The sequence below is a fragment of the Babesia bovis genome, chromosome 1 (genome assembly GCF_000165395.2).
Source record: "Babesia bovis T2Bo chromosome 1, whole genome shotgun sequence".
NCBI lineage: Eukaryota > Apicomplexa > Aconoidasida > Piroplasmida > Babesiidae > Babesia > Babesia bovis.
The window spans coordinates 274,818-298,270 of record NC_067396.1 but is presented as its reverse complement, the minus strand read 5'-3'; the positions used below and the strand labels follow the sequence as shown (position 1 = coordinate 298,270).

At 40.3% G+C, this 23,453-nt stretch overlaps 12 protein-coding genes across 12 annotated transcripts; 3 read left to right on the top strand and 9 right to left on the bottom strand.

Annotated features, from left to right (window-relative positions):
* The first annotated feature begins 52 nt into the window (after positions 1–52).
* BBOV_I002830 (uncharacterized protein) lies at positions 53–566 on the top strand. The gene has a single exon (XM_001608883.2). The coding sequence runs from the start codon at positions 69–71 to the stop codon at positions 555–557; it is 489 nt and encodes a 162-aa protein (XP_001608933.1). The 5' UTR covers positions 53–68; the 3' UTR covers positions 558–566.
* A 2-nt stretch (positions 567–568) lies between these two features.
* On the bottom strand, positions 569–1,902 carry BBOV_I002820 (Josephin (Ataxin-3) family protein). The gene is made up of 8 exons (XM_051767454.1): positions 1,819–1,902; positions 1,701–1,782; positions 1,595–1,665; positions 1,476–1,558; positions 1,364–1,441; positions 1,121–1,329; positions 1,053–1,084; positions 569–1,017 (listed from the first exon to the last, which is right to left on the bottom strand). The coding sequence occupies exons 1-8, from the start codon at positions 1,897–1,899 to the stop codon at positions 574–576; spliced, it is 1,080 nt and encodes a 359-aa protein (XP_051622980.1). The 5' UTR covers positions 1,900–1,902; the 3' UTR covers positions 569–573.
* A 2-nt stretch (positions 1,903–1,904) lies between these two features.
* Positions 1,905–3,108, bottom strand: BBOV_I002810 (Brix domain containing protein). The gene is made up of 2 exons (XM_001608881.2): positions 2,695–3,108; positions 1,905–2,464 (listed from the first exon to the last, which is right to left on the bottom strand). The coding sequence occupies exons 1-2, from the start codon at positions 3,104–3,106 to the stop codon at positions 1,908–1,910; spliced, it is 969 nt and encodes a 322-aa protein (XP_001608931.1). The 5' UTR covers positions 3,107–3,108; the 3' UTR covers positions 1,905–1,907.
* Positions 3,109–3,187: 79 nt separating this feature from the next.
* On the top strand, positions 3,188–4,137 carry BBOV_I002800 (rRNA-processing protein EBP2). The gene is made up of 3 exons (XM_001608880.2): positions 3,188–3,249; positions 3,288–3,377; positions 3,416–4,137. Exons 1-3 carry the CDS (start codon positions 3,192–3,194, stop codon positions 4,111–4,113), a joined length of 846 nt encoding a protein of 281 aa, XP_001608930.1. The 5' UTR covers positions 3,188–3,191; the 3' UTR covers positions 4,114–4,137.
* A 283-nt stretch (positions 4,138–4,420) lies between these two features.
* On the bottom strand, positions 4,421–5,223 carry BBOV_I002790 (Methyltransferase domain family protein). The gene is made up of 2 exons (XM_001608879.2): positions 4,732–5,223; positions 4,421–4,695 (listed from the first exon to the last, which is right to left on the bottom strand). The coding sequence occupies exons 1-2, from the start codon at positions 5,220–5,222 to the stop codon at positions 4,422–4,424; spliced, it is 765 nt and encodes a 254-aa protein (XP_001608929.1). The 5' UTR covers position 5,223; the 3' UTR covers position 4,421.
* A 7-nt stretch (positions 5,224–5,230) lies between these two features.
* On the bottom strand, positions 5,231–6,382 carry BBOV_I002780 (DHHC palmitoyltransferase family protein). The gene is made up of 9 exons (XM_051767769.1): positions 6,325–6,382; positions 6,244–6,288; positions 6,114–6,204; positions 6,007–6,078; positions 5,911–5,967; positions 5,767–5,873; positions 5,539–5,729; positions 5,470–5,502; positions 5,231–5,433 (listed from the first exon to the last, which is right to left on the bottom strand). The coding sequence occupies exons 1-9, from the start codon at positions 6,367–6,369 to the stop codon at positions 5,232–5,234; spliced, it is 843 nt and encodes a 280-aa protein (XP_051622979.1). The 5' UTR covers positions 6,370–6,382; the 3' UTR covers position 5,231.
* Positions 6,383–6,583: 201 nt separating this feature from the next.
* On the bottom strand, positions 6,584–7,281 carry BBOV_I002770 (zinc knuckle domain containing protein). Its single transcript, XM_001608877.2, has 3 exons — positions 6,961–7,281; positions 6,816–6,925; positions 6,584–6,780 (listed from the first exon to the last, which is right to left on the bottom strand). The coding sequence occupies exons 1-3, from the start codon at positions 7,277–7,279 to the stop codon at positions 6,607–6,609; spliced, it is 603 nt and encodes a 200-aa protein (XP_001608927.1). The 5' UTR covers positions 7,280–7,281; the 3' UTR covers positions 6,584–6,606.
* A 25-nt stretch (positions 7,282–7,306) lies between these two features.
* Positions 7,307–8,616, bottom strand: BBOV_I002760 (uncharacterized protein). The gene is made up of 2 exons (XM_001608876.2): positions 7,553–8,616; positions 7,307–7,515 (listed from the first exon to the last, which is right to left on the bottom strand). The coding sequence occupies exons 1-2, from the start codon at positions 8,530–8,532 to the stop codon at positions 7,308–7,310; spliced, it is 1,188 nt and encodes a 395-aa protein (XP_001608926.1). The 5' UTR covers positions 8,533–8,616; the 3' UTR covers position 7,307.
* A 705-nt stretch (positions 8,617–9,321) lies between these two features.
* BBOV_I002750 (putative integral membrane protein) lies at positions 9,322–9,784 on the top strand. Its single transcript, XM_001608875.2, has 2 exons — positions 9,322–9,628; positions 9,664–9,784. Exons 1-2 carry the CDS (start codon positions 9,377–9,379, stop codon positions 9,766–9,768), a joined length of 357 nt encoding a protein of 118 aa, XP_001608925.1. The 5' UTR covers positions 9,322–9,376; the 3' UTR covers positions 9,769–9,784.
* Positions 9,785–9,787: 3 nt separating this feature from the next.
* Positions 9,788–10,261, bottom strand: BBOV_I002745 (putative integral membrane protein). Its single transcript, XM_051767648.1, has 3 exons — positions 10,198–10,261; positions 9,974–10,162; positions 9,788–9,907 (listed from the first exon to the last, which is right to left on the bottom strand). Exons 1-3 carry the CDS (start codon positions 10,247–10,249, stop codon positions 9,789–9,791), a joined length of 360 nt encoding a protein of 119 aa, XP_051623877.1. The 5' UTR covers positions 10,250–10,261; the 3' UTR covers position 9,788.
* Positions 10,262–10,520: 259 nt separating this feature from the next.
* Positions 10,521–14,073, bottom strand: BBOV_I002740 (uncharacterized protein). Its single transcript, XM_001608874.2, has 2 exons — positions 13,755–14,073; positions 10,521–13,592 (listed from the first exon to the last, which is right to left on the bottom strand). The coding sequence occupies exons 1-2, from the start codon at positions 13,831–13,833 to the stop codon at positions 10,600–10,602; spliced, it is 3,072 nt and encodes a 1,023-aa protein (XP_001608924.1). The 5' UTR covers positions 13,834–14,073; the 3' UTR covers positions 10,521–10,599.
* Positions 14,074–20,308: 6,235 nt separating this feature from the next.
* Positions 20,309–23,403, bottom strand: BBOV_I002730 (putative sortilin). Its single transcript, XM_001608873.2, has 2 exons — positions 23,034–23,403; positions 20,309–22,762 (listed from the first exon to the last, which is right to left on the bottom strand). Exons 1-2 carry the CDS (start codon positions 23,222–23,224, stop codon positions 20,329–20,331), a joined length of 2,625 nt encoding a protein of 874 aa, XP_001608923.1. The 5' UTR covers positions 23,225–23,403; the 3' UTR covers positions 20,309–20,328.
* Between the last annotated feature and the right edge of the window lie 50 nt (positions 23,404–23,453).

Below are 23,453 nucleotides of genomic sequence, written 5' to 3'. Positions count from 1 at the left end.
GTATAAACTTTTATTACATTCAGTACAACATAAAGTTGTATTATGCAAATAAAATATATAAAGTAATAATGGTGTCAACATTGCGCCCTTTGAAGACGCAACAACTACTGTCCATATTCAAGGTGCTGGACCGCAATAAAAAAGGAAGACTGACATTGCAAGATTTAGATTACGCGTTCTCTGAAATGATGAATACAAGCGTGTCTGCAGAAGAGCTACACTTTACCATGAGACACCTTATAAGTCTCGGAACGGGAGAAGATGGCAAGGCAACCCACGGGCATGATAATCGTGCAGAACAAGAGGAATTAGACTTCTCGAAATTTATTGATGTGGTCAATAGTACCTTGAAGCTCCGCACGCTTGAAGATATCCTGGCAGGGACCTTTAACAAAATCACGGGAGGCAAAGATCGCATTACAGTAGAAGACCTCCTAAAGTTAGCGCAAAAGGCAGGCATTGAATCCGGCAGTGATGCACGAGTTCGCCTAGTTACACGTATGCCCACTGAATCTGCAGATCTTGCCGAATTTTGCAAGTGCGTAGCCGGTACATGAATCAATACACAGGCCATTAGTCACAGCGCAAAATGAACATCTCGTGCGATTCTAAACCGGCGTCCAACAACGTGGCGTTAGCACCATCCCGAGGGGGGCCTTCATTTTCTATCAACTCGATACAACCAGTGACATATTTGACAAGGCGACGGTTTGGATTGGTTTGCAACAGGGTATAAAACATCTCACCTGTGTTGTCAATGTGCTTCTCCACCCATGCGAACAATTCACTCAAGGAGCTCCGAGGATTAAAACTTCGAGTTATACGTGCAGTACCAGAGAGTTTGACGGCCACCCTGCAAGCATCGGAGCCCGTGTAATCGTCGTCGCTCTTTGGTGTGGAAGTTGTCACGGGTACCCTGCTTGTGTCGTCGAGGCGTACCCCCCCTGTGGTGGGCCATACAACCGGTCCTGGTTTGGAACGCCCAGCACGATAGAGGAAGCTTTTGTCCTCTCCATCCTACAAACGTTCATCTCAGCGTTGTCAATGCTCACCTGAAAGTCATGGGTGCCCTGGTCGTTCAGTTCTGTAACGCATTTAATATCGCACTGAATTAACATACGTTTAATGTCATCCAATGATAAAAACATTTGATGGCTTTCCAACTTGGGATACAGGTGCGGTTCAGCCTCAGGCAACTTCATACCTGGTATGCTAGGAGATACCAAAAACACAGCACCTTTCTTGTTTTCCAGAAGAGTGCTAATGAACGAATATAGCGATCCATAATCTATTTCCTGCGGACCGGGTCTCAAACTGTCTAAAATAAACCTGTAAAGTCTGATCGATAATAATATTTAGCTACCATCGATCGGTCATAAGCATCCTCACGCAAAACCAGTGCTCATGGGCGTTGCAAATAAAACCACATTTATCATTCCTTCTTCAATAATTATGCTAATAACATGCTAACTCACTGCTGAAACGTGCTGAGTTTCATGTCATTCAAAGTGTAGTAATTGCAGTGAAAATTGCGCAAGCGCAATGCTTCAATCAACACCTGAGCAAATGACAAACATATCATAATAAATCATACCGTTACATCATAATCGCCGCCATTGGAATCGTAACTATAACCCAAAGAATCGTAGCTGAAGAAAGTCTTGCCTGTAGGCATTGACCCTATTGTAAATTATAATTACCCGATTGTTGCAACAGCTCACTCTCCGTTTTGCCTAGCCTATGTGAAATGCCAACCAACTCTTCATTAGTAACTTTAGGCCCCTGCTACAGGTAACATTCAGAGTCGTGTGTAAGTACCTGGAGGAAGGCATTTAGACAATGTAACGCACATAACTTAGATTGAGGATTCTGTTTTTCCCAGTATACAGTGGTCTCCATTATCTAAATTATCCATGCCGTTTGGCTTTCAAAGTTTTAGAGTGAGGAGTGTAAAGTTTATCGAGTGATTGCCGATTGATGTAAACGCGACCCTGGGTATGACCCAGGGCAGTCGTAGATACATTTTTGCGGCGCTTCACTGGCACAGAATGCTCCGTATCTACACCTGTAACAAGCTTTTGAGGCTTGCGAGCAATCGCTGTGGCATGTTTAAAGGTATCGGCGTCGGCCTCCATGCAATCTAGTACCTCCAGATCAATATGCGGACCAATCTCAGTGAGACTAACATGAGGCAACTTAGGATCATCGCTAGACTTGTTGAGGTTTATTTGGTAACGGCGCAAAAGAATGCGTTGTGGTTGAGCTCCGGGTTGGTCTCCTTCGCCATCAACACTAGTTAAAACTAAAACCTGATTTATGTTCTCCAGAGATACACAACCAGTTTGTGGAGGTCGGAAGAAATCCAAAAGTATGTCCCGAACAGTGCGCATACGCCCGCTTTCTTCTCCAAAATGAGCACCTTGTGCCACCACCAGTGGGTAAGAGTTATGCGATATCTCGAGGTCTAAGACAATTATGAGCTAATATACATGACATTGTCTATGAAGCATGTCGAATAGACAAAACAGCGATGAAAGTAACAGTGTCGAAAGACATCACAATGTACACAATCTACACGATATCACGCACTATCAATCATATTTTCGACACCACTGTACACCGTTTGACATTCACTCCGTCATTACCAAAACAATACGAACCACTTTTTGCAAACGATTGCGACATGTAACATACCGTTAGGTCCCTTGAAAAAATCAAAGGGGACGTACTTTAGAGCACGTAAATGACAACAGTCTAGAATCTTGCCATCATATAGACGACCAAAACCCAAACTTAAAGGTCGCTTCTTATTGGAGCTTGCCACAACATAAAGCCCGCATCCCATACGATTGGATACCATCTCAGCGATGCGGTGGTTGTGTTCACCAACGTGAATATTCAAACTTTCAGAACGATCGACATCATTGTGATAGTTCTCTCGATATACTCCCCAGGGTTTCCCGAGCTGAAATAGGTCCTTAAGAAGTTGCTTGGTTTCTGAATTGTGACTCGAGGAAAGCATATACAGCACCTGCTTCTTTGATTCAGGCTCAACCGGAGACACTTCTGCAACAGATTTCTTGCTTTTCTTAGTAGAACCTCCCATTTTGACTGATTGGTCAAGATATGTGATACCAATATACCTCGCGCCCACGATTATCCCGCGTCATATCTAATTTTAATATCGCAAAATGCCGCTCCAAATAAAAGCATTGGGATACGTTTTACAACCAGGTGAACGCTTTATAGGTTTGTGTGTGCTGTGTACCTTGTAATACGCCGAGCAGACAGTGACGATATCGAAGATTATGATGACGATGATGAAATCACTGAGGAAACCTCTTCACAGAAACGCATACACATCAATAAAACGGAAGGTACTTTATATGTTATAATTGTGTATATAAATTTGCAGAAATTATAGCCAAGATCAAGGAAATCATCCCAAAACGCAATGGCAAGGAACTACCGTGGATTGAAACGCTAGCGCTGACGTCTGACGAACCGTGCAGTAAAGAATTCAACCACAATGAAACATTAAAGGTGGAACAACATTTTAAGGATATTGCGATGAGTTGTGTAAAAGATGGGTTGCAGCGTCTAGTCAATCTAGGCATCGATTTCAACAGACCGTCGGACTTCTACGCGGATATGATCAAAACTGATTTCCAAATGGAACGTGTGATGGCCAAATTGGCCAATCGTACAAAACGAATACAAGAGAAACGCAATGAACTGAATATGAAGGTGAAGAAAGGGTTCGACAAACAGGTGAAGCAAAGGCAACGCAAAAACCAATTCATCAAGGAAGTTGAGGATATTGTGAAAAATCGTAAAGATGATGTTCCAGTTGAACGTCAAATTGACAGGCTCATCGAAAACAATTCTAACTCTAGTTCTGGAAAAAAATCAGATAATAAAATCCAAAAGTCGGGTAAGAAAAAGGTTCTTGGAGCTAATTCTAGGGGATCAAAGAAACCAGCTAGTGGAAGGAAAGGTGGTAAGACGAAGAAGAATGATACCAAGAAGTCCTCGGGTAAAAGCTCTCGCCGTACAAAAGGTCAAAGCCGTCCTAAAGGTGCCACGAAGAAAAAAGGAAAAGGACGCAAGTAATGTTGTTCAGTTTTTATGTTTGCTGTTAACATAATGATGCCCCTAAGATCTATGACCATGTGGCCTTTTGCACTATGTACTTGTTGTATGTAGTTGAACACAAATCATAATCTCTATCGCTCTTATGTCCTATCAAGTTTCTAAATATACTAAATGACCATAATGACGACAGTTGTTTTCATCGTGTCATGTATTTTTGTTTTACGTGAGCATCGATCCAGCAAATAATGTAATTTATGATGATTTTTAATCTACAGTTCAAGGAATAGAATGTATCATCTATATTTGATTCATTTCACCATTATGAATTAGAGTTTGATTAATGTAAGAATCCAGTTATTGGCCTCAAACTCAATGGATGCGACCGTAGCCATATCATTGAAGGATGCACCGAATTCTTTTACCTCTTCATGGGTAAATACATGATAAAAGCGATAAATCTTCGTATTGGAAGCTGCAGGAGATAATGATGTGTCTTCCGATGAACGCTTGCAATACTTCTCCTGAACGTGCCAGGGGACTAAGACATCTCCCGATTCAAAATTCCGATAGCCAACAGTGAATTTTTGTTGCTCACGTGCCCTGTGCATTCTACAAAGTTACTCAAAAACAATTTACCATACATAAACGACAACAGTGCCTTGACTCTTGGTACAACGGAGCATCTCTATTACTGCATCACGCCGCTGCTTTGCGTAGGGTAAGTGATGGATAACTGCTATTGAAAGAGTCAAATCGGCTATGTTGGACTGAAATGGTAAGCTCAAACAATCACATGTTAGCAAATTTGAATGCGCCTTTTGTTTGGCACATTCCAGTAATCTTCGACACCGATCAACCCCAATAAAAAGAACATCGTCTCGTAAATCCAGATATTTGCCATTACCACAACCAACATCTAACACTAGAGAATAAGGCTCTAATGCTGTTATAAATTTTACCACACCAGGCCAGGGATTGTACCTAGTGTGAGAAAAATGCGGTGCGATCATGTCATAGGTATCGTGAACAAAATGCGATTGAACTGCTTTTAAATCTTTATTGGTCAAATCAATAGGGATGCTGCTAGTGCCATCAGTCGATCCAACAATATTATCGTTGCCATCCATTTTTACTAATCAAGCGATAAAGGTGCAGTACTTTATACCATCCGGGTAATTCAGTCCGTCGCCTATTGGGGAACCACAGGGTATGAACCAGTACAGAGGATTGCTTCCAAATACGGCTTTGAAATTTTCCAAAGTCCCGAGGTTGTAGTTGTATGACCCAGATGGAGTAAATTCACAAAACTCGATAGTCGTCTTGTTTATCGAAATCAGCCTAAGTAACGATATGATATGTGAATCCACAACATACCACAAGTGAAAGCACATAAAAGGTAGCAATACTCTGTAGTTGTGATTTTCTCAGGATAGACTAACTTACAAGATGATTACGACAAGAACCGTGCTGATTAATGCCAAATAAAACAGTTGGTTAAACGAGGCGTTGGGATCGATATAAGATTGGCAAAAGGTTGCATATATGTTTCTCAGTATGTAGAAACTCCCAACGTTTGTATAGAATAACGTAAGAAAAAAGAACTTGTAATTGTAAAATCCAATGCAGTTAGCCATCTAGGGAAACATTATTATAACACAGATTATAACAAACCCAATGACAGTAATGGTCCATTTTCAGAACATTCCTCCCAAGTTGTCGGCAGTAGTGGGCACGATCAGGCTTGTAACAATCTTCATATTCACAATATCTAAGTTCGCCTGAGGAGCATAAAAAGCACAAGTAACAATTATATACCGTTTTCATTGCGCTCTTTACAGTTATATATAGCAGTGTTATCAGCTTTCCATTTATCTGTGGAACATAAAGATTATCAATCTACTAAACACTTACCGGGTATGTAACCTGGGTCTGTTATAGCAGTCGTAATAAAAGACCAAAGTAACATCAACACTAAGAAATGAACTGCGAACGTGTGTTGATTACTTAAAACTACTTACAGTTCACAAGTTCTCTTAATCCCTCATATTGCAAACTAAGACGCCGGTATTGAACATCCACGTCAAACTGGAAGTAAGGCATACACACAAACTGCAGACACGTTGCTTTATACAATATGAATTTACAAACCTCTATATATATTGTATAGACGGCGAAGAAGATAAGGCTTATAAACTGAAAGTGATGTCGTTTATCTTGAATTCCACTTACACATATCGATAAAAGGCGTCCAATTGGTGCCGACGAAACACGCATTGTTATATCATGGTGATTAAAACGTAAGTAACTTAAAATATGTTACTTATATGAAAAGTATGACTATTTAGAACCACGTCAATGTGTGTGTAGGTGGGTCACTACACATGATGTCGTGTTTGTTCAACACATAGAAATATTGCTTAGATCACACATTTATGCTAAGCCAAGCTTTTGTCATTGTCGTATGAATTTTGATCGTATGGGACAAATGTGTACATAGCATATGTCGTGCTCCTATCTAGAAGTGCTTTTCCTACGCTCAGGGCACATCGCCTTCAGATGAGTTACTGATCCACAAAAAAAACAGCATCCACCATTGGGATATATACCTTTGTCATTATCCGGGCATTGTGAAGCAATGTGTCCGTTCTTTTTGCAAATAAAGCACGATGTGAATGGTAGAGTTCCCTACAGATAATGACGCTTCATAGGCTGTAACTAACGTTGTCTGGGTCTTGACAATCACGAAGTATATGATCAGTAGAACCGCATCGAAAGCATATGCCTACTTCCGCTGCGCTGCACTCTCGTAGAGTATGACCGCGCTTACGACCTAAGAATCAATACAGCATTTAACTTAGTACATACACTTAAAACACGTTTTCCTGACTCTCTTGGGTTTTTTTGATGATTCAACAGTTTTATCACTCGAAGAATCTGTATTTTGACGATTTTTAATTCGTCGAGGGAGGGGTTTCTTAGGTTTCTGCGGAAGGATATTGCCACCTACAGGTGTACCATCATTTAGAGCCTTTTGGAGCTTTGAAATTTTTCTTTTAAGATATCTGATACGCGCTGCAGTTTTGGGAAGGTCGCTGTCCAGCTCTGCCTGCCGACTCCTGAGAGACTCCTCTATCTGCTCGCTGCTCCAGCAGCCAGCTAATGTGCGATTATATCGACTACGCATAACTATACAAATTAATGTCAATATGTTATTATTTGTCCCCAATATCACTCATAAATTTCACCAACATGTCGTTCAGTGGGTAACTCTCTAAAGTATCCTCGGGGGTTTTCCGAAGTGAAAGTGTACCGAATTGATCTTCAAGATCATTACCCGAAAATTGTACAAATTGACCTCCCAGACCCTCTGTGAATTGTTGGTTTTCGCCAACTTGATCAAAATCGCCGCCGACTCCATACCTAACAAAAAGTCATCCATCATGAAAATCACACATACCTAGTAGAGTCAACAAATTGGTCCATCAGAGGACCATCGAAGTTATTACCAGATGATAAAGGCTGCCATGCCACACAGTTCTGTAAATCAAAATCGGCAGCATATTCATCAGTCGGTACTTGTGCAAATGACGCACATCCATACCCATACAGATTCTTGAAGGTTACATCATCATAACCGCAAATGGCAGACAGGCTAGGAGGCTCATACCACATACCTGCAACCACCTCTTCGGATTTGGTACCCGCCCCCGGAGCTACGTAGTCCCCCTCTTGAACAGGCTCAGTGGTCACGCCGTCCTGTTGTGGTTGAGGTTCCTTACTTAGTGTAGACTGGGAGCCATTCGGTGCAACCAAACCAGAAGCCTTCAACTCGGTGACATCACGCATCTCAGAAGGTAAATGAACAAAAGGGCAAAAGTAACGTGAACACTTTGGGTACGCCGAGCATTGCTTTGTCTTGTAGACAAGGGGATGATACAATTCCTCTTCCTTAGAATGAGCAAAGTTGCAATTTTTACCTCGGGTACAACGGCGATATAAAACCATTTTGCGTGATTTCTTAACGAATTGAATCTCAGGACATAGTTGAGGACAATAAGATATCTCATATGGATTACGACGTTGCCAAGTTAGGCAATGGCTCTTTTCACACGAGTCGCTATTGGGGCATTTGTTTTGATGGTGATTCGTACAAAATGACGTCCTGAAAGAAGCAAGCTCCTCCTCGTTTAAAACCCGATGATTCTTGTTCTGTTGCTTCGATCCATCATTTTCCTGGTTTGCTTGGTGGTGTTTGCGTGAGGACTTAGACGGGTGATTGCTACCAGACACGTTCGTCGACCCAGACGCAACTGGTCCACCAGCCGCATTGCCCTGTTTTTTAGACTCACCCTTAGCGACATCTGCATAGAGGTTGTTTTCTTGTGTGCGGTTAGCAGATCGCCGTCCTCCGCGACCACGGTAAGAGGTGTTGGACATTGCGATAATCCGATTGTGCGATATTCAACTCCAACACCCAAACCCATACGATGTCTTGTGTGAATGACTTACTTTACAATTGTGACTAACATAACAATAAAGAATGAAAAATCCTCCCAAGGAAACGTATTCGTAGACGTCGCCCGGCGCGCGTCTATATCCTCACACCACAAACCGGACAGTCCAAATAAACGTTACTGCTTTTCCGTTCATTTAATGGCGGATATTTAATCATATATAGTGAAATTGTACACGAGCAAGGGGTATATCATGTTTGTCAGCTTAATATGATGTCACATTATTATTTCATAATTATACAAGAAACAGATTTTCTATTCATAAGTTGTGGCATTATTGTTATCTTATTGTGGTCATTTGTATTCAATTGGTATGCTCATTGGTGTTATTATGTGCCATTGGCAATTTCTATGATTGCCTATGTTGTGAATCCGCAAACAACGAAAAAACATGGAGATGTAATAAAGTGTGTAATTATTCCACTAATATTTAGGTATTTCGAAGAGTAAATGCCTTTCTATTGGTGTCTTTATGTTGTTGTTATAGGGACATGAATGCATCATTGATGTCACGCGTAATGGTAGTTTTTAATGTGCACCAAAGTCATACAACACTGTATCGTTTCTAGAAGTATATGATCTGACTTTAATTTTGCAACTTGTCTTACGTCACCTAGTAATTTACCGGCTTCATTACGTGCACTACATTGAAACAGTGTACATTGCACATAGTTAGTATATGATGGATTAGCTCTTTACTCGCATTCGTGGCACCATATTCTTCATAACGATATTTTTTTATAATAGTGATATTGTATATACACAAAATGATTGTCAAGTGTTCACTGAACGCGGCAAAAGTCCCATGCTCTAGGAGTTTTGTTACAGCAGCTCATTGCGGGCATACATCAAGGAAGCCATTTAATGGTGTAATATCTACTAAAAAATTAATGAATAGCGCAATTGATAAAAGGGCATTTGGATCCTACATTGAAAACTATTATACTACAAATCATGCGTCAACGGGATTCTCATCACCTCTGCGCAAGACATTTATATTCATGGTTTTCACCTTTCAGGTACATAACTTCCATGTAGTGTTTAATTTTTTCAGGCTGTTTTCACATTCGGTTATCTCTTTCACACAAACTACTACTTCACCGGAAAGGCTCTCCCTAAACCAGAACAGTCTTCTCAACTTTGCTCAGACTCAAAGTAAATTCAAACCACTGCGATGGTTTAGGTAGGCCTTGTGTAAAAGTAGGTGGCAATCACAGATGCTACCACGCCTACGGTACAAACCATGCCACCTGCCAATGCCACGGATATACGCGTTGGTTCACGCGGTTTTGTTAAACCTGTGTTTATATAATCTCTTATTTGTCAATTTATTTTTTGCATATACTATCTAAAACATCATTTACCTGGAATAGGCTCAAGGTTGAAATGACGGCATTGATGTGGATCTGATATCCCATCTGGTAGTGATGAAAGCTCCCCGTATCCAATAACGAAATCATTTCGAATTTGAGAAATTTCAGACCACTCTGACCAGTCGGAACATGATTCAAGGTGTGCCGAATCAGGTATATAACAGATAATAGAGAACAACACTGAATGCGATCAATTATCTTTATTTGTTACTTACGCACTGTTAAAACATTGTGTAGAGAAATGTTGTAAATGTTTTCAGCCGACATTTTGTGGCAGAATTTTATTTGCAAATTTATATATGCCATTGAAAGTCATGTAACATCACGAGGCGGAGAATCATTAGTACACTATGTTCAAAAATATCACATACGAACTAATTTGTGTTAGTACATCAATGGCTGAATATTTCATGATATGTAACATTAACTTTGCTGCATGAAAATTAATTTCACATCGATTGTAAATTGCAACAGCATCTAATAAGTTAACGACCGTGGGATTACAAAAGGTGCAATATACACATAACTGCATTAAAGACTACGTTTGTCTGGGTAACGTGTGGTAAAGAGTATTTGATCGATTGCGATCTTGTTTCACACGATTGTTAAGTACGAATCTACTCATTGTTTTGATCGGCAGCGTTCGACCAGAAGTTTTCATCAAAGTCGACCTTGGTTTCTACGTCGTCACTTCTGTGGTTCAAATATGATTGATCATCGAAACCTTGTTCAGAAACACCCGGGGCCATAGCGGAACCAGCGCTCACAGGGGACTTGCAATAAATGTATGAACCAACAACCACGGACATAACAGCAGCGAGACCAACAGATGCTTGCTTAACCAACGATTTACGCGACGACTTTCTTGCATTCTCTTCCTGTTCTTCTTCATCTGGTTCGCCGTCCATTACACGATCAGTGGATTCTTGATCGGTGGGTAAAACAGAGCTAGGAACTTCAGAGGACTCAATTACGTCATAGACTCTGCTCTTTTCATTTGCCAGCTGTTCCTCTGCTTCTTTACGGGCTGCCTCTTCCTCTTGCTGCTTCTTCTCAGCGGCTTGACGGGCTTCCTCTTCTTCTTGCTGCCTCTTCCTCTCGGCTTCTTGGCGGGCGGCCTCTTCTTCTTGCTGCTTCTTCTCAGCGGCTTGACGGGCTTCCTCTTCTTCTTGCTGCCTCTTCCTCTCGGCTTCTTGGCGGGCGGCCTCTTCCTCTTGCTGCTTCTTCTCAGCGGCTTGACGGGCTTCCTCTTCCTCTTGCTGCTTCCTTTCAGCAGCAATGCGAGCCTGCTCCTCTTCCTCTTGTCTCTTCATTTCAGCTTCTTTTTCTTTGCGTAATTTCTCCTCTGCTTGGCGTCTCATTTGTTCCAAACGTTTCTGTGCAGCCTCTTCAGCAAGGCGTTTCTGAAGCGCTTCCTTAGCCAAACGTTCTTCCTTTTGCCTTTCCTCTTCTTGCCTCTTCCTTTCAGCGGCTTGACGGGCTTCTTCTTCCTCTTGCTGCTTCCTTTCAGCAGCAATGCGAGCCTGCTCCTCTTCTTCTTGCCTCTTTCTCTCAGCCTCAGCTTCCTCTTGCCTCTTTCTCTCAGCCTCAGCTTCCTCTTGTCTCTTTCTCTCAGCCTCAGCTTCCTCTTGCCTCTTTCTCTCAGCCTCAGCTTCCTCTTGCCTCTTTCTCTCAGCCTCAGCTTCCTCTTGTCTCTTTCTCTCAGCCTCAGCTTCCTCTTGTCTCTTTCTCTCAGCCTCAGCTTCCTCTTGTCTCTTTCTCTCAGCCTCAGCTTCCTCTTGTCTCTTTCTCTCAGCCTCGGCTTCCTCTTGTCTCTTTCTCTCAGCCTCGGCTTCCTCTTGCCTCTTTCTCTCAGCCTCGGCTTCCTCTTGCCTCTTTCTCTCAGCCTCAGCTTCCTGTCTCTTCCTCTCAGCCTCAGCTTCCTGCCTCTTCCTCTCAGCCTCAGCTTCCTGCCTCTTCCTCTCAGCTTCTAGGGCTTCCTGTCTCTTCCTCTCAGCTTCTAGGGCTTCCTGTCTCTTCCTCTCAGCCTCAGCTTCCTGCCTCTTCCTCTCAGCTTCTAGGGCTTCCTGTCTCTTCCTCTCAGCTTCTAGGGCTTCCTGTCTCTTCCTCTCAGCCTCAGCTTCCTGCCTCTTCCTCTCAGCTTCTAGGGCTTCCTGCCTCTTCCTCTCAGCTTCTAGGGCTTCCTGTCTCTTCCTCTCAGCCTCAGCTTCCTGCCTCTTCCTCTCAGCTTCTAGGGCTTCCTGTCTCTTCCTCTCAGCTTCTAGGGCTTCCTGTCTCTTCCTCTCAGCCTCAGCTTCCTGCCTCTTCCTCTCAGCTTCTAGGGCTTCCTGCCTCTTCCTCTCAGCTTCTAGGGCTTCCTGTCTCTTCCTCTCAGCCTCAGCTTCCTGCCTCTTCCTCTCAGCTTCTAGGGCTTCCTGTCTCTTCCTCTCAGCCTCGGCTTCCTGCCTCTTCCTCTCAGCTTCTAGGGCTTCTTGCCTCTTCCTCTCAGCTTCTAGGGCTTCCTGCCTCTTCCTCTCAGCCTCAGCTTCCTGCCTCTTCCTCTCAGCTTCTAGGGCTTCTTGCCTCTTCCTCTCAGCTTCTAGGGCTTCCTGTCTCTTCCTCTCAGCCTCGGCTTCCTGCCTCTTCCTCTCAGCTTCTAGGGCTTCCTGTCTCTTCCTCTCAGCTTCTAGGGCTTCCTGTCTCTTCCTCTCAGCCTCAGCTTCCTGCCTCTTCCTCTCAGCTTCTAGGGCTTCCTGCCTCTTCCTCTCAGCTTCTAGGGCTTCCTGTCTCTTCCTCTCAGCCTCAGCTTCCTGCCTCTTCCTCTCAGCTTCTAGGGCTTCTTGCCTCTTCCTCTCAGCTTCTAGGGCTTCCTGTCTCTTCCTCTCAGCCTCGGCTTCCTGCCTCTTCCTCTCAGCTTCTAGGGCTTCTTGCCTCTTCCTCTCAGCTTCTAGGGCTTCCTGCCTCTTCCTCTCAGCCTCAGCTTCCTGCCTCTTCCTCTCAGCTTCTAGGGCTTCTTGCCTCTTCCTCTCAGCTTCTAGGGCTTCCTGTCTCTTCCTCTCAGCCTCGGCTTCCTGCCTCTTCCTCTCAGCTTCTAGGGCTTCTTGCCTCTTCCTCTCAGCTTCTAGGGCTTCTTGCTCTGCCTTAAATTCAACCCAGTTCTTCTCTGAGCAGTTCTTGTATTGAATGTACTCTCCGTCACATTCTGGGCGGTATCTGTATTGAATACCATTGTTACAGATAGTCCATGGTGACCAGTCACCACACTTATCGTTAAAGCACTTCATAGTGAGTGTTGAGTCAGGAGGGTTAATACACCTGAGGAACTGTTTTTTCGTACAGTTAGCCAATGGTTCCCATTCTAAACATTGCTGGGCATTGTCCTTGGTGAATCCCTTGCCGCCCAAACCATTGTAGTATGATATAAGAGTCTGAACGTCCTGCTGAGGTGTAGTGTCGACGCCGCTTCTACGGCCACCATTGCCACGAGGAGCGATATCGGCTGACGTGTGAGTAGACTCTAAACTAGAGTCAGGTCTAAGAGATGCCTGTATAGAACCCAATTCTACATTGTTGTCAGCAGCGTGTTGACGAGCCACGGATGATTCAGTGCGAAAAGCATAAACATGCTTCCCTGTATATCATGTCAGCATGATACCATATATATATATATATAACACACAGTAAAAGGTTGATATACGCAACTACCCATTTAAAGTATATATTTGTAGAATTGATACTAACATCACACACTCCCACGCCCTATTGAAGTACACCAGTGTAATTATAAACATACCTGCAAAATAGCAACCTAATGCTACTGATAATAAGTTCAACATTTTTGTTAAACTGATATGACGTCTTTCGCGCGCCATATTGAAGATGTCCAACCGTGAACAACCTTCTAGGCAGTCGGCTCCACCAAATTGTAGAAAATTACTTATATTTTTTATATAAGTAAATATAAAACACTATATGTGTGACGAGCGTTGAAGAGTCTCGTCACTTAAGAAGACGCGTTGGAGGTGCTGTAACTTAGCAACCAAAATGGCATAACCATTAAAGGGCGACGATATCGACCCTGTTTTTAAAATTTTGGCGACAATAGTACTAAATTTGTATCGTAAATGCGGCAGTACCAAAGCTCAAAGGCCAATATCACACCGAGGTCTGATTAAGGGCCCTTGTGCGCGATACTTGCAGAGTGGAATCGTGTCCACCTGAATCCTCCTAACGTGTATTTATGAACATCCACGATGTCCTTAAAGATTTAATTGTGGAATCTACACGCGACATCACAGTGCACTGATGTCGCGGCACCAAAGGTGCACGGTTTTGCAGCTCTTCATACATGATCGACATGTTGGCATGATCCCCGTATTCTACATTACAGACGTGCGGGTTATCACTAGATTGGTTTTATATGATAAAATAAAAGGTGGAAATGCTTTAGCGCGCCGATTCCGTCGTACAATCTTCCGTAGGGTAGATATAATACATCTTCGATTGCCGTTTATTATCCATTGATCTTAACGTTTGATACAATAAGGTTTGTTTATAAGTTTTTATTACTACTTTCCATATCTTTTTTGTTCGAAAAATCTTGGTTTTATCTGAACCATTGTGTTGGAGGTAAGGTACTTTTGTCAAAAGTGGTAAGTTCCGTACGATATATTTAATTTTAAAAACAGTAATTATTATACATATATATTTTATAGTTGTGCAAATCTGTGTTTGTGATTCTATTTGTTTGTTGATTCATTTAACGGCATGCTTTTTGAGGTGAATACGTTGAACCGTTGCTAATGGCTTAAACATTTAATCATATTTTATAATATTAGTTGTTCCCGTGGTATAAATTCTATTGCTGGCTAATCCCTTTGTTTTAATCTATTTACTTTAAATTCCCCCCTTATGGAATAGGCTTTTGAGCCGTGAGGTAATGCGTTCCTTCGTTTTACTAACTAAATATATCTATTATTTTAAGTGTTGCTGATGTATTCCATCGATGTCATTTTACTGAAAATCTTTCATTTTTTTGAGTTTTTGTCGCTGTTGGCTCATTAAAGTTCGCATTTGAAAGTCGGAACAGATAATGATATGCATCTCACAGTTCTAATTCGTGTCCTTCCATAATGATTATGCTCAAATGTCTAGGAATATGTGATTAAGTAACGTTGCGTCTATCCCTTGCGTGAATTAATAGAATAATCCTTGGGTGTAGGGTCCAAGTGATTAGTTATCATGTGATTATTATTTTTGTTGGTGCGATGTCAACAGGTTTGGTATCGTTCTTGTATGACAAATGTTTGGAGGTGAATGTAGTGTGGAACTTGTTCGAGTCACAGTGAAAATTTTAACAGCATTATATAGCCATACCTATTTTATGTAAGATGCCGGAAATTTAATCTAGGCGTACAGGGACTCTGTGAACGGTTGCGTGCTTCTAGTAATGAACCTTTCCTGTCTTTCTATATATATATATATATGTATGTATATTGGTGAAACAAATTTCAGTTTGGAAAAGAGCAGTTTCCCCGTGTGGTGAGATGATAATTGAACACAGTTTGGGGTATCCATATGTAGGCCATTGTAGCAATGATATTGGCTACCTTAATAGACTACACTCGAAAAATCATCTCTGAGACGTCTATACATCTTTGTTTGAGCCACATGTTTGTAAATTAATTGGGAAGAATAACGTAGCTTTGTAGGTGATTGCGCAGACTACTCTAAATAAATTTGCTGTGATTCAATATGAGATAATATTCATTGGCTCACCGATATTTTATTTGTTCATCAAACTAGAGTTATCATTTTAATTAATCGAACAAAGAAATTATTGGGTCACAGGTTCAAGAGATGGGTAAAAAAGTGGATTGCATTTTGTCAGCATTTTAAGATAGTTTAACGAAATTATCGTATCAGCTCTGTCATAGGACCTTATAGAATTGTTGGTGTCCACGTTTTCCAGTGTTTCTTAATAGATTACTTTGTTTAAACCTATTTCCCATATTTTTGCATTTCCGCAGATTAATCATAATTAAATTTAGTAGGATATATGATCTCATATTTACCAACCAAACGCAGTTTTATGCAAAGTACTGTTTTTGGCTCCAATCTTATAAAATCTCTAAGATAAATATAGTAAGAGGATCACTTTGTCTAATGGAGTCAAATTATAAGGCATCTTACATTATGAAAATGTCGTGTCCAAATTGTGAGCCATGAAAATGCATCATACATTATATCTTTCTTCCTAAGCAAGCACTTAATCCCTCGGTACAACATCCTGTGCAACTTTAATATGATACTATTTGTGCCCCAAGTCATCATAAGATAACAGAATTTGTTACAAACTTACAAATATAGTGACCAGTTATTATATAACGATGAAACAGGGTTTTAACTGCTGTGATAAACGTATAAAAGGGGAACGTAGCCATAGTTTGTGTATATAGCATATTTCTGCATCTCTTAGATGAGGCTATGATAGTCTCATTTAATTCTATAACATTATCTAGCATTATATATATATATATGCGTAATCTTTTTAGGGCGCAAAAATTGCATCTGCATGGATTAAGGCACAGGTTTGTTATTTCATTATGATTCCACCTGGTTTGCTTGGGCTATATCACAACAATTATATATATATATATATATGACATACCATGTTTTCAAACATTGCTATTACATTTGTGGGTTCATTTGGTTGTATTTATGTAGTAGTCATAATGGATATGCTTGGGCGTCATTACATTGAAGTTGGACTACCAACATGTGCTCTGAGTTAGTAATATATATGCTAGTTTTTAATAAACCATTTCATGTGAGCCATAAATTCACCTTGAATGATAGCTTTATTTCATTACATACGTCATTTGTATGCAAAAAGCCCGATGAGTATATATAATGTATTTATCGTGGCACTATAACGTGATTCATTGCAACAGCGTATAATAAATTTTAAGCTTTAAACAAAATGCTTCTAGAAGGTTGACGCATGGCAATGTAATTGAAATGAAATTTTCATTAGTAGTCATATATATTAAAATATTTACCTCTACATTAGACACAAAAAATCGTGGATTTTTGTTGGTTTATTTAGACGATCTCATGCATTTTGGATGCTACTAATAATGCTTTTTAATATATTTTTCCTATATAGTATCAATGACATCTTGTGTTTGTTATGGGAAACCTTGTTGTGCTCTTCCTTTTTGCGTTCCATAACTGTGTGATGATTTTGAGTTGCAAAATTTATTATTTCCATTCCAATGTGGCAAAGATTCGGTATTATCATACGCTTAATGAATACCCCATCAATTTTTTCATGAAAATGATTCACCCAAGCACATATTAAAAGATTATGTTGAAAAGACGATTGGGATTTTACTAGATGACAATCACTTTGGATTTGCAATCATAATTAAGTGATAAATTTTACTTCACTGGTTGGCATGAATATACAGATAATCAAAATACCCCACTAATTTCAAAAATAAAAAGGTATCCTTATATCATGTCGAAATATATGTTTCCCACATACATCAGTATGTGGGAAACATATATTTAAGATGCTACAATGTGCTATTGGCCCCATGTTTATGAATGCCCCACCCCCTATTATCCGGTTTCATTAAATGTCGTTCTTCCATTATGCGTAGATTCACAACAAACCATTGGGCGTTTAATAGATACATGATCGATGGTATTCTACAATATGATTATGTCCCATATCACATCGATAGATTAAAGGGAGACTATTCTGTTGATAATCTTTTGTTCAAGATCAAATGTCTACGCATAAATAATAATCCAACCATGAGATTCACCGAAATTCCAAAAGTAACGAAACCGTTTTATCCTCATTAGAAAAGTTGTGACCAACTATTTATAACTCCCCCTAAATCACAGGGTATATTTTTCTTGTCAATCCCATTGGGAACATGAATCATGAGCTTGATTATATATATCTTAATATCTTGTAATTGTTATTCCAATTATCCTGCTAGGTAACTCATATATAGCATTCTAATAATGTGGTGCATAAGAATGTCCTACGTTAGTAATTCTGCCATGCATTGGGGATCAAAATCATCGACAGTTTTGGAATACGTTAACCACCAACAATATTTCTTAAATGATAATGCAGTTAAGTCTATGCTAATATAAGGCCTTTTGTTAACGTCAGAATTTTTTGTGTGGTTTACAAATATAAAATGGCGGTTTTAAATATATATGATTAAGGCATCACATCCATTCAACTGTAGAGACGTATGTAATATACACGGCATGAGTGAACATTATATTTCTAATGAAGGTATACATAGAGGCCTTTTCGGCTGAGTCATACATAACCCCAAGTCACAATTTCTTTGCCTGCGTTGTCATTTTGCATTACTGTTTATACCAACAATACCTCTACAGGAAACAAAGAATATATACAAAACCCTATGTCATTGTTTGGCGGTATATACTATTTCTATGCAGATACCTAATCACGTCTGTTGCACGTTCTATGTGTGATAACCATACATATGATATGTGGATTTCTATGTAGTCATTTTACCGATCCAATCTTGAAGAGCTGTCTTCTGTAAAATGCTACCTTGAGTTAGCGTGGGAGCACCCTTCATATGGAAACCAAATCCCAAACCTTATGGTTCCAACCCTTGTATTTCTATTTTTCATTTCTTAACATTAAAGAAAAGTTTATATACTCAGATCACATGAATTTTAGCTATTTTTGGTTGTGACAGGGATTCCATCTCTTAAAAGACAATAATGCCTGTTTCCGCAGGTGGATATGTAGGTTGTTAGAATTCATTTTGGACATACAAAGACTCCAATTCATTCAACAATATAGCAGGCAATTAGGAATGATTGATGTCCGAACTTCACAGCGATCATTATGGTCAACGATGGATGTTAATGGTATGTATGTTTATTCTTGTATTTTCGCTGAACAATTAAATTTGAAAAGATGATTCATCATAATCGATATAAACATCAATCAATTCAGGCGTTATATGATGTAGTGATGTAGTTTTAGAAAAAAAAATGCAGTTCGTTTTATCTATGTTGATTTTTTTTTTCGTTGATCTTTATGACCAAGGTGACATTTTGTGGTGCTTGTTATATTTATCAAATATACAGGACAAAAGACTGTAAATTCAAAATATAATATGTATAAGTAATCTATTAAGGTGTTTCGCACGGTCATTCTGGGTATTTGTCATATGATAAATGCAGCTCATTCCTCTGAGGTAAATTTTCATATTATCACATCATTTACTCTCTGCAAAATCTCATTAACAGTATGACTACAAAGTATATCAAGACCGAATTGCATCTGCTAGAGTTAGTCCAGATACAGTTTTGCGCTGTGAAATAATACTTCCCATCTCTTAACCCGATGCTGCATGTCACAGATTCCGAATCATCCATCCATATTTACTATAAGATAATAACGCAGACTATACATATTGTGCATAGCATTTGGTACGAATTAGGATTCTTTATTGGATGCAAAGATTGCCGCACCCGCATGAAGAAAGTATAATTTGTTTAAAGTTTCCACAGACGACAAACTATTCTTTAGAATAACATAATAACATTATATCTACATACATATTCATAATATATTCGTGATATACTTGACACTTAATCACCAATCTGCCAACGCCAGTTCACCATTTGGAATTTTGTGCACCAATAATATCTTTGTTCCCCCTATTTGTTGAGACATCATCGTTAGGGGAAAATCGAACCACATGCATTTTGTTCTTATATATATATATATATATATAACAAATAAATTATTTGTTATTGTACTTTGAGCCACTCTGCAATGCCATTTATTATAACGTAATAATCGTAGAACGACATGAATTTCAAACTGATTTCCGGATTATGTTGATATAAAGGAAATGCTGCATTCATAATCTTTTATTTATGTTCACTCTAGTTATTTAATTCTGCATATAAAACCGAATACATAATTATTATATATTCAGCTTGATTAAATGCTAACTACATTCCCACATTCATTGATGATATAAAAGTAAACATTTAAAATTATTCTAACACCATTATACCAACACAAAGCACTTGATTGTTCGTAACATGATCAATGGGACACTATTATTACCCAGAAGTTGAATTCGTATGAGTAGGGATCAACCAATGGCATAAGCAAATGAGAGTTATCAAAATACGTTAGAAGACTACCATTTTTTGGTCATAAGCAACTGAATAAACGATAAAATAGTAAAAATAACTATATTTCGATAGTGAAAAATGATGTCATACGAAGAGAACTGCGACTAAGCATCCCAACATATGTTTTACTTGCCTTATAATTTTTACAGTAGTTCGATTTGCTGCTGATCTTGTTTGGTGGGCTGTTGATGTGAATTACCACCCATGCGATTACCGCTTAAATAGTTCAGAAGTGTTGGCTCATCATGTTCCTGTTCAGCATCGATGAAGCCCAGTTCAGGTTCAAATCGTCCTCCCGCTCCACGATACATGGGCTTTTTAGAGTTCACTGGTGTATATGCAACATAACTAAATTGCTTGAATCCATAGTTGTGGAATAGATGCTTCAGATTCTCATTATGGGAGATGTAGACAATCGCCAACATTATGAACGAAAGGACCAGAATGGTTGTCAGTACCATCTTACTACCATTTGAGAGAGGGGAGTGTGGTGGACACGGTACGGCCACTTGATGAGGAATCCACCCGGATGTACAGACATCTCCAGGTATCTTACGATAGGCATCGGTCCAGAAGAAGCTAGATGATGTACATCCCTCACGCATAAGCCATGTTCCATCGACGCGGCACGTATTACTACCAATGGAACGCGTGAAACCTATTTCACATTCATAATCATCCGGGGTACAAGGGCAAACTTCTCGTTCTACAGTTGCTTTGAATTCCTTACCATTGAAACACTCAGAAGCCTGTTTGCGTCGTTTATATGCCATTTTACGCCCAAGAAGACACTGATTACCATGAGGATCAGTTGGACGCCAAGTTTCATAATCACTTGAAGTAGAATCAATGCTCCAGATACCCTTACACAAGGGCTGCCCCAAGGCACTGAAGTCCAAGTGAAATGCTACACCGATACCATTTCTGTTCCCATATAAAATAAAGTTAAGGGAAGAACAATTGGGTTCAATAACCACATTATTGACATTAAGCTCATGCTTGCTGAGATTGAAATCGAACCAGGTGGCACCCTCGTTCCACGAAAACACAACTTCTTTAGTTTTACGTTGATCCTCTGCCATGACAATAAGACCACCGTAATCTCCAAATTCGTATATGAATGCTCCTTTATGAGCTTCTACCCATGTCAAACCACCATCACGGCTCAGGAAAGTGTTGACTTGGGATGGATCAAATCGCAAACGAGCTCCTACATTACCCGTAGCGAGGACCAATCCAGTAGCATGTTCAACGGAGTAGAAAGGAGCAAAATTTTTGTACTGCGTTATACCATGCAAATGAAGGAAACATTTCCCCTCTTCGCAATCATATGGTTTGCCTTCAGAATCCAGTTTAGGTGGTTGTAAATAATGCCACTCCGCCCCTTTGTTGAAGGACACCACAGTTCGTATATCTGGTTCGATTTTTGTATGAGCAACATGCCTGCCACGTTTTTGGTCCAGCTGAGTTTTAGTGCCGTCAATATGCGTCTTGAATTTATTCCTTGGATTGAGGACACCACCGGAGTCATCCCTGAAGTTCGCTAGATACACACCCTCAAGGGAATATACCTTATCAAATTCACATTCCCCTGAAGCAGCCCTAATATTATTAGGTAGGGATAAGGAATATCTCAATCCCGATGCATCGGATATGTAGACGTTACCAACTTCTACATCACCTCCCTCGTATTCATGGCCAACATGTATTATTACTGCACCTTGAGAAGTGTCCAGAATCGTATAACTGCGTTCTTCCAATTCAACTGGTAACTGGGCCCTATCAAATGTCTCCGCATTATCTGTACTCACGTAAAGATTTACCGTTTGTCTTATGGGATCGGACACTCTAGCAACGAACACATAAATGCCCGATACCAGAAACTTGTTACCTCCTTCCATAATGAGAACATTTTCATTCCCGAAGTCGTCTGTGTACATGAAGCTGATGTTATTGTTCCAACCATCTTGTTTAGGCTGATCGCCTGATTCTAGAGCATATCTACTGTAGTAAATTCGATCTTCAGATCTAGATGCCACATCTCCCCAGCTAAATTGCGCAACATATTTGGATACACGTTGGAAAGAGCGTCCCATATCTCTAGTAACAAACACTGAGTGGACACAATCTTCATCATTGTCACTTGCAAAGCATGCGCCTTCCCAAGAGCTGAGTAATGCCCACGACGGCTTAGAAGGGTGAAAAACCCACATATTTACAGGACCTTCATACGCAATTGGCTGGAAAGACTGCCCAGCATTCCCCGATATAAAGTGATTTCTAGAATCACCAACGATGACAACAACGTTTCTATCAGTTTCGCATAAAACAATAGAATCGACTCTGTAATTTCCGTTCCGAGCAGTTCCTTGGAATAGATGTGTGATTTCGCTCCACTGTTTCCCGCCATCAGCCGATCGGTATAATCTACCACTTTGTGTCTTTAGGAGGACGGTTTTGTGATCATTACCACACCACACTAAGTCATCTATCAGGCTATCAAAACTAATTTCTGTAACCGAGACTTTCTTACCACCACCCGAAGGTGGCGGTTGATCATTGCGTAACGGGGTTCCTCTGCATAGGCATTTAGTCCATACAAACGAGTATAATGTAAGACAAAGGTTACCATTGCACACTATGTAATACAATATATATGTCATACTATAAGAAAAATAATCATCATGGTCGACGAAAGTCACAAATATATCAAATAACTTGCTAATAAGATGGCTCTAACGAATGCACGCCCTTTACACGTTGCAATACGTGCATAATAGAGATACAAAAAGTAAAAGAACAAAATAGACACGATTCATAACCAGTCATTATAACACTGTAGACTTACGGTGGTGTTGCGGGCACTGGTTCATTGCGAACAGTCCCAGTTCCGTGTGTTCCATCATCATGATCCCCAAACAGTGTTGGATCAAGATGAGAATGTATATGATTCTCTGGTACCGGTGTGCCAACGTTGTCATCGGCGATGACTCGTAGCATCACCGCCGAGATAACTGCAAGGATAGACAGCGACGACATTTTGCACAATTTATTATGGATTCACTATAATATAGAGACGCGATGTACCGCTCGTTTTTCTTTAGTCTTCCACACCTTTGATGCATCCGCTCTAGTCAAAGACTACGTTGCGATAGGATCGTGTGCTATGCACACACGGGAGTGTAAAGTTCACTACCCAGATACACTTGCCGATAATACTTGGCGTTGCGTGTTGTATATTTGCCGCAAAATTGGTAATGGTTATGAC

Excerpts from the sequence above, each read along its gene's own strand:
- BBOV_I002810 (XM_001608881.2), bottom strand. The coding sequence starts at position 3,106 with ATGGGAGGTTCTACTAAGAAAAGCAAGAAATCTGTTGCAGAAGTGTCT. Across the intron at positions 2,465-2,694 it reads TTTTTTCAAGGGACCTAACG|ACCTCGAGATATCGCATAAC; the intron begins GTATGTTACATG and ends TAATTGTCTTAG.
- BBOV_I002745 (XM_051767648.1), bottom strand. The coding sequence starts at position 10,249 with ATGTCGGCTGAAAACATTTACAACATTTCTCTACACAATGTTTTAACA. Across the intron at positions 10,163-10,197 it reads ACACAATGTTTTAACAGTGC|TGTTGTTCTCTATTATCTGT; the intron begins GTAAGTAACAAA and ends GATCGCATTCAG. Across the intron at positions 9,908-9,973 it reads CAACCTTGAGCCTATTCCAG|GTTTAACAAAACCGCGTGAA; the intron begins GTAAATGATGTT and ends ATATAAACACAG.
- BBOV_I002830 (XM_001608883.2), top strand. The coding sequence starts at position 69 with ATGGTGTCAACATTGCGCCCTTTGAAGACGCAACAACTACTGTCCATA.
- BBOV_I002760 (XM_001608876.2), bottom strand. The coding sequence starts at position 8,532 with ATGTCCAACACCTCTTACCGTGGTCGCGGAGGACGGCGATCTGCTAAC. Across the intron at positions 7,516-7,552 it reads CAATTTGTTGACTCTACTAG|GTATGGAGTCGGCGGCGATT; the intron begins GTATGTGTGATT and ends ACTTTTTGTTAG.
- BBOV_I002790 (XM_001608879.2), bottom strand. The coding sequence starts at position 5,222 with ATGGATGGCAACGATAATATTGTTGGATCGACTGATGGCACTAGCAGC. Across the intron at positions 4,696-4,731 it reads ACTGTTGTCGTTTATGTATG|GGCACGTGAGCAACAAAAAT; the intron begins GTAAATTGTTTT and ends TAGAATGCACAG.
- BBOV_I002730 (XM_001608873.2), bottom strand. The coding sequence starts at position 23,224 with ATGTCGTCGCTGTCTATCCTTGCAGTTATCTCGGCGGTGATGCTACGA. Across the intron at positions 22,763-23,033 it reads CCAGTGCCCGCAACACCACC|AGGAACCCCGTTACGCAATG; the intron begins GTAAGTCTACAG and ends ATGCCTATGCAG.
- BBOV_I002800 (XM_001608880.2), top strand. The coding sequence starts at position 3,192 with ATGCCGCTCCAAATAAAAGCATTGGGATACGTTTTACAACCAGGTGAA. Across the intron at positions 3,250-3,287 it reads ACCAGGTGAACGCTTTATAG|ACAGTGACGATATCGAAGAT; the intron begins GTTTGTGTGTGC and ends TACGCCGAGCAG. Across the intron at positions 3,378-3,415 it reads ACACATCAATAAAACGGAAG|AAATTATAGCCAAGATCAAG; the intron begins GTACTTTATATG and ends ATAAATTTGCAG.
- BBOV_I002770 (XM_001608877.2), bottom strand. The coding sequence starts at position 7,279 with ATGCGTAGTCGATATAATCGCACATTAGCTGGCTGCTGGAGCAGCGAG. Across the intron at positions 6,926-6,960 it reads CAGGAAAACGTGTTTTAAGT|GTCGTAAGCGCGGTCATACT; the intron begins GTATGTACTAAG and ends ATTGATTCTTAG. Across the intron at positions 6,781-6,815 it reads ATTGTCAAGACCCAGACAAC|GGAACTCTACCATTCACATC; the intron begins GTTAGTTACAGC and ends CATTATCTGTAG.
- BBOV_I002820 (XM_051767454.1), bottom strand. The coding sequence starts at position 1,899 with ATGGAGACCACTGTATACTGGGAAAAACAGAATCCTCAATCTAAGTTA. Across the intron at positions 1,442-1,475 it reads AAACTCAGCACGTTTCAGCA|AAGGAATGATAAATGTGGTT; the intron begins GTGAGTTAGCAT and ends TAATTATTGAAG. Across the intron at positions 1,018-1,052 it reads AGGGCACCCATGACTTTCAG|GATGGAGAGGACAAAAGCTT; the intron begins GTGAGCATTGAC and ends GAACGTTTGTAG.
- BBOV_I002750 (XM_001608875.2), top strand. The coding sequence starts at position 9,377 with ATGATTGTCAAGTGTTCACTGAACGCGGCAAAAGTCCCATGCTCTAGG. Across the intron at positions 9,629-9,663 it reads TCATGGTTTTCACCTTTCAG|GCTGTTTTCACATTCGGTTA; the intron begins GTACATAACTTC and ends TAATTTTTTCAG.
- BBOV_I002780 (XM_051767769.1), bottom strand. The coding sequence starts at position 6,369 with ATGCGTGTTTCGTCGGCACCAATTGGACGCCTTTTATCGATATGT. Across the intron at positions 5,968-6,006 it reads AGACCCAGGTTACATACCCG|ATAAATGGAAAGCTGATAAC; the intron begins GTAAGTGTTTAG and ends TATGTTCCACAG. Across the intron at positions 5,503-5,538 it reads GTTCTTGTCGTAATCATCTT|AGTATTGCTACCTTTTATGT; the intron begins GTAAGTTAGTCT and ends TCACAACTACAG.
- BBOV_I002740 (XM_001608874.2), bottom strand. The coding sequence starts at position 13,833 with ATGGCGCGCGAAAGACGTCATATCAGTTTAACAAAAATGTTGAACTTA. Across the intron at positions 13,593-13,754 it reads ATTAGGTTGCTATTTTGCAG|GGAAGCATGTTTATGCTTTT; the intron begins GTATGTTTATAA and ends CATGATATACAG.